The sequence below is a fragment of the Octopus bimaculoides genome, chromosome 7 (genome assembly GCF_001194135.2).
Source record: "Octopus bimaculoides isolate UCB-OBI-ISO-001 chromosome 7, ASM119413v2, whole genome shotgun sequence".
Lineage (NCBI taxonomy): Eukaryota > Metazoa > Mollusca > Cephalopoda > Octopoda > Octopodidae > Octopus > Octopus bimaculoides.
Window position 1 is genome coordinate 80,729,177 of NC_068987.1, and position 7,088 is coordinate 80,736,264.

General features: G+C 37.2%; 1 protein-coding gene across 3 annotated transcripts in view; it reads left to right on the forward strand.

Moving 5' to 3' along the window:
• The window catches only part of LOC106871931 (tektin-2), a 67,316-nt gene that overhangs the window by 7,881 nt on the left and 52,347 nt on the right, over positions 1-7,088 (forward strand). For 2 of the 3 annotated variants that reach the window (XM_014918692.2, XM_052969771.1), the window contains 2 exons: positions 724-938; positions 2,090-2,312. In XM_014918692.2, coding sequence (XP_014774178.1) covers positions 724-938; positions 2,090-2,312 — 438 coding nt within the window. The remainder of the gene's footprint in view (positions 1-723; positions 939-2,089; positions 2,313-7,088) is intronic. The other variant, XM_014918694.2, reaches the window with a different exon arrangement.

Sequence of the window (7,088 nt, forward strand, 5' to 3'; positions counted from 1 at the left end):
TATATATATATATATATATATATATATATACACATACACACAGATAGTCATAATATAAATATAATATATGTTTTATGCCTTTCTCTTAGATAACATCAGTAGTGTGGAGAGAGGAGGCTGATATGCATGGGTGACTGCTGGTCTTCCATAAACAACCTTGCCCGGACTTGTGCCTGGGAGGGTAACTTTCTAGGTGCAATCCCATGGTCAGTCATGACCGAAGGGGGTCTCAGCATATGTTTTATGGCATGAAAGAGAAAAGAAAAAGGAGCTCTGTATATATTGCAGAATGTGCAGCATATTCGATTATCAATAATTTTTCAAAAATTTAACACTTTCTTGATTATCACTAAAAAAAACAACTAATTAATTTGGAAAGACCAGTACAGTCTATGTAACAAAATTATTGTAGCCCTGTATTATTGCTAAAATTAAATTGATATAACTAACGTTAAATATACAGGTAGCAAAGTTGTAAAAGTGAAAAAGAAATAAAAAAAGCAATTGATCGCAGGGAGCATGAGCAGAGGCACAGTTACAAGCGTGATCTTGATCATAACTTTGATCCTAAGTAAGAGTACACAACTATGATCCCGAGTAAGAGTACAATCACAAGCCTAATGACTTCATAATAATATTCACTTCTGTTGTCCATACTATATGTTGTTAATCGTTCTCCATTGTTAAATGATTGCCAAATCTTTGTAAATATTTGTATTATAGGAGACCCAGGTTATAAATGGCATCAAAGCACTATTGCAACAACGCATATCTGAGAGTTTTGAGCAACTTGTCCGTCTGCAAGAAGCCCGTCAGCAGGTTCAGGCGGACTTTCAAGATAAGAATATTGCCATGGATATTGACATTGACCAGTACAATCTGTCCCACAAATCTCCAAACATTAGCTTCAAGCCAGACCCATTGAGAGTTCCAAAGGGGTAAGGAATTCTTCTCATTCATGTCCAATATTGCTTGAAGATATCATCATCATCATCTACTTTTCCATGCTTGCTTGGGTCAGATGAGAGTATGTTGGGGTAGAGTTTTTCCTGCAGCCATCCCAATATTTGTTCCAAGGGAGATAATAATATTCAAGTCTGTCAAGCAACACACATTGTGGACATGTTTATGCAGAGACAAAGAAAGAAATGACATCAAATGACTGAGTCATTTACTTACAAAGATTGCGCAACATATCAAGAAAACCGAACAAGCTTTCAAGATGGACTGCAGGCATATATCTTGAATTTATCCTAGTTGAATGGGTAAAAAGGTGGACGAGGGTTTATGCTTGAAATTTCATAGTTTGAATTGTTGTTTGTGCATACATGATGAGGTTTCCTCCATTATGTTTACTTGTGAAGTTATAATGTTTAATTTCTCTGTGATAAAAAGAAATTAACTGCTGCATCAAAAATTAAATGCAGCATTGAAAGATTCCATTTTTAGAACAATATAACCTACATTGAATCAAATCTTGGTTAGAAGGATATGGACATAGGAAAATATTGTGGTTTGATCCTCCATATAACATGAGCATTGCCGTAAATATCAATAAATGATTTCTGAAACTCATAGTTAGCTACTTCTTTCACACACATTAATACTACAGTGTTTCTCTTTAATAAAAACATAGTTAATGTTAGATAAAGTTGTCTCCCCAAAATAGGCTCAATGATCATCAATCACAATAAGAATCATAGCATGAGGAATATTTCATAAAGATCTTGTAATTGTAGAGCCCCCAATAACTGTCTTTTGAACAATTTGTGTCTGGAAAGAGAATTGGTTTATAAGGCTAACATTATTTACATGAATTAGACCACATACATACACATATACAAACACACACACACACATACATATACAACAGGCTTCTTTCAGTTTCCATCTACCAAAGCCACTAACAAAGCTTTGGATGGTTGACAGCTATAGTAGAAGACAGTTGCCCAAAGTGCCATACAGTGGGACTGAACACAAAACTTGTGTGGTTGGGAAGTGAAAATCTTAACCACAAAGCCATGCCTGGGCCTATTATAACACATATCTAATAATTTCTTTATTTTATTTTCTCTACTGTTTCTTTCAGTTCCACCACCCCTTGTGAATGGGAAGAATTCAGTCATTATAACGCTCAACGTGCTGAAGCTGAGGTAAGAGGATCTCGTACTCTAAGGGAAACAATTCATCATAATTTGCAACAGGCTCGGAATGATTTGGAGACGGCCCAAAAATCAACTGGTTACAGTTTTAGAAAACGAATGCATGAATATGAAAGAGCAATCAAAGAATTAGAATGGCAAAAGAAAAATGTAAGTCTGTAATTTAACTTTGAGAGATTGGTTCTGTTGATACAGGACTGGCTGTGTGATTAAGAAGCTTACTTACCAACCATGTGGTCTGCGGCTCAGTCCCAATGTGTGGTGCCTTGAGCAAGTGTCTTCTACTATAGCCCTGATCAGATCAAAGCCTTGTGAGTGGATTTGGTTTACTGAAACTGAAAGAAGTCCATCATATATACATATGATGATGATGATATATACATATATAAAGTGAGAGAGAGAGAGAGAGAGATAGCGATGCAGATGTAATTCCGAGTCCCCAGAAACAGCTGTTGGACTTGGAATACATGCCTCTTACCTTAGATTTCTGTATTTTTTGTACTCCATGTAAATTAATTTTGTAAATTTATAACTATCTCTATAAACATACATGAGTGTTCATCTACTGAATATTTTCAGTTCTTATTTCTTTCTATATATATCCCTATATATATATATTTACATTTGTATGTATGTATGTATGTTTGTATGTATGTATGTATGTATGCATGCATGCATGTATGTATGTATGCATGTATGTATGCATGCATGTGTGTGTACATGTGTATGTATGCATGTATATATGCACAGGGATGTGGAAATACCTGGGTTGGTGTCCAGGTACATGGTTGGCTCACTGGTAGTGGGTGGCCCCTCTTTTGTTGTCACAATATCTCTCTAGGAGAGGGAAACTCTGAGAGAAAACCTGCGACACTGACAATATTCGATGATGTAGACTAGTTCTTCTGTTCCAGTTTATGTTGTCCATGTTTAGAGAGTGGGATTGGATTTGTGCAAATCTTTTCCCCACTATAAAAAATTATCATGTACAGGCATCACTTCCAAATTCACTTGTACATGATGAAAAATTCTCCTCCAGTACTGTTCTGACCACGTCTACAGAATTCATATTTTTTCTGTCCAAATGATTTTGAAGACTGCGGAATAAATGATAATCAGATGGGGCAATGTCCAGCGAATATGGTGGGTGGGGCATTGTTTCCCATTTAAACTGCTCCAGCCTTTGGAACGTCATCCTCGCTGTATGTGGCTGAGCATTATCCTGTTGTGGGAATATGTATTCAGTACCAGGTGTTGATATGGCTGCATGTATATTATTACAGGATTTCATATAGAGATGAAGAATAAATTCAAGAACTATATATTTACTACATAAAAAAATATTTTATTTACTGATCGATGATGATACATAATCAAAATGTAGAATCTAGTTGAATGAAGTAATCTATACAAGAAAGTTCAGAGAAATAACAGCTAAGTGGTGGCTTTCAGTCATGTGGTGTAGAGAAATAGACAGACATAGCAATGATGTGAATGGCTCTAAGCCTAATCAACTAAGAAGCAAAGGGCAGGGTTAGCAAGCTGTTTTTATTAATGGAACGCTAGACATTCTAGAAACTTCCAAGAGAAAAGCTAAGCTTTTTGAATAATTAAGAATCACGTCTCATGACACAGATGCTTTGAGAAACTTAGTAAAGGGAGATTACTCTACAAACCTTCTTGCAAGGGAGATCATTCAAGTATTTAGCTACATAGACTACTACACACCCCCTTGGTGTATATTTAGTTTCAGCTGGTTTTAACTGCTTAGAGAAAAATGCCAGAGGTTGCCATTCACCATGGTGAAGTTGTTGAATGACTGCGCTGATGCCACATTTTGTTCTACCAGGATTTGTAGGATGTCCTCATTGAGCTCTACAGATCTTCCAGGACAAGGCTCATCTTCTATGCATTAGTTTCTGGCTTAGAATTTCTGACATTGGCTTATGTTTATTGTCTGATCCCCATATACTGCATTAATATTCCTCGCACTTTTCGTTGTGTTGTTGCCTTTATTGAATTCATGAAGCAAAATGTTCCAAATATGCTCCTTTGTCACTTACATCATAGCTTTGAAAAAAATAACTGTTAAAATTGAACTGCACTCTTCAAAACTTGCACTAAGAATAAGGTTAAGGTAAAATTACTACCTGCTTTTATGGCAAGTTGATGCATCCCCTTCCAACTTTTAATTCGCAATTGAAAACACTGCATTATTTATGGGGTGACCCAATATATAATATGTCTAACCCATGCCAGCTTGGACATCATCATCATCATTTAACGTCCATTGTCAATGCTGGCATGGGTTGGACATTTTGACCAGAGCTGATTTCCCTTTCTAACACCAATGGATGTTAAATGATAATGAAAAATATGATGCTGATGATGGGCTTCCTTCAATTTCCATCTATCAAATCCATTCACAAGCTTTGGTCTGCCTGAGTCTATAGTAGAAGACACTTGCTCAAGGTGCCATGCAGTGGGACTGAACCCAGAACCATGTGGTTGGGAAGCAAGCTTCTTTCCACACAGCTATATATATCTATTTATATGTGTGTGTGTGTGTGTGTGTGTACACAAATAAGTATTTATGTATATGTGTGTGTTTGTGTGCGTCCTTATCTTGAAATCGCTTGATTGTTGTTAATGAGCATTATCGTTATACAAGCAAGATCGTTCATTTCCAGTCCGCTGTGAAAAATACACATCTATTTATGAGGAAATATTACCTTGCTTGGAAACATGGGCAAGGACTCACTACTGGAAGGGCATCTGAATCCAGAAAAATCTTCCTCAGCAAATTCACCATACCACACATCTAACCGAAGCAAGTATGAAAAAGTGATATTAAAATGAGGATCATGAAGATTCATTCCTAAATTATTGCAATTATCTCCCTTTTCCCTGGGTTCATTCTCCGTTGCTGAGTGTTTTGGTCTCTTTCACTAGTAGGAGGAGAATTTTAATTAATCAACAATTTGTTATGTGTGACATTTAGTACCAACCTGTTTAATTTACTTACTGAAATTCATGCTATTGGTCTATGTGGGTTATTTCCCTTGATTCATTTTTAGTCTTAATTCATTATCATCATCATTTTAACACTTTCTTTCTTCAGTCAGATGGGATTCACTGAGGCAGATTTTCTTTGACTGGATGCCCCTTCTTGTTGCCAACTTCACACCTGGTTCCATGTAAGGTGATATTTCCCTCATTTCTGGACATGTTTCCATGGCAGATTGGAAATGATTGATACCAACTGTATGACAGTGATACTCGTGTACAATTATCACATGGTGCCAAGAGAAGAAGATAAAACCCTGCCCCTCACGCATATCGACTACTTCTAGCTTTTCCCCCTGGCATGTGATGGAAGCTGTTTTCTGCACATTTTCAGTGTTTATTGCCCCAGAGCATTTGCCACACACAAAAACTATCTTCCCAGTTAGCCTTCTTCTGATATTGCTGCACCTCTTATGTGTCCATTGCTTACACTGGGTACAGCTTATGGAGTTTCTACCTACGCCTTTTCTACAAATTGAGCAGGGTCATCTACCTGAAGATATTTGTGATTTGTCTGCCTTGCTACTTAACAATACTTTGGTTTTGCTAGATTGACTCTAAGGCCCTTCGATTCTAGACCTTGCTTCCACACCTGAAACTTCTCCTCTAGTTCTGATAGTGACTCAGCAATTAAAGCGAGGTCATCAGCATAGAGAAGCTCCCAGGGGAATCCTGTTTTGAATTCCTCTGTTATTGCCTGGAGGACTATGATGAATAAAAGGGGGCTGAGGATTGATCCTTGGTGGACCCTTACTCCTACCCAGAATTCTTCACTATACTCGTTGCCAGCCCTCACTTTACTGACAGCATCTCTGTACATGGCTTGTACAGTTCTCACTAACCACTCATCTATCCCTAGTTTCCGCATTGACCACCAGATAAGGGATCAGGGGACCCTGTCAAAGGCTTTTTCCATGTCAACGAAAGCCAGGTGCAGAGGCTTATTATCTTTGGCTAAGTATTTCTCCTGCAGTTGTCTTACCAGAAATATAGCATCAGTGGTGCTTTTCCCTGGCACAAACCCAAACTGCATCTCATCTAAACTAACTCTCTCCCTAATTAGTTGGGCTATGACCCTCTCTGTGACTTTCATTACCTGATCCAACAACTTTATATACTCACAAAATGTAAATTGAAAATTTTTGAAAATAAACCAGAATTAAAGTGAACCACAGTCAAAGATTGTGTTTACAGGCAATCTCCCAAAATATAAAAACATGCAAATAAAGCTGTCCTCCTGCTATTCATAACTTTTCTCTATATGTAAAAGATAAGTTACTTGTTAGACAATAGCATGTTGATGAGGTCAAATAGACTGAAACATGTCCATAGTTATCCCTCTCCTGCAAGCAAAGTTCAGACCTTTTTCCCTTCTCTCCTTAGCATGTAAACTGACTCTGAGAGTTTAATACTTAATTTCTTGAAATTATCTCCCCTTTTCTTTGGAATTCACCAGCAGTTAGCACTAAGTTTTTGTTTACTTTCTCTAAATTAGAGGAATATTTCAATTAATTAATTAAATTTTTGCATAATGCATTCAGTAAACCACGCTTTAATTAGATTATCCTAATTCACATAATTCATCCATTTTAGTTGTTTCCCTTTTTCAGTGTTGGAAAAGATGATTGTTGTAAAGTTAAATTCATAACTCACTAGATCAATAAAGCACCACTCGAAAATTTTAAATCATCATGTCATCATCATCATCATCATTATCATCATCATACTCTCTGCTTCCTGCCTCATGCTCCCTCCTCCACCTCCCCTCTTCTTCACTTCCTCCCCTTGCTCCTCCTCTCCCTCTTCTTCTTCTTCTTCTTCTTCTTTCTCTGCCTCCTCCTCCTCCACTTCCTCCTCCCC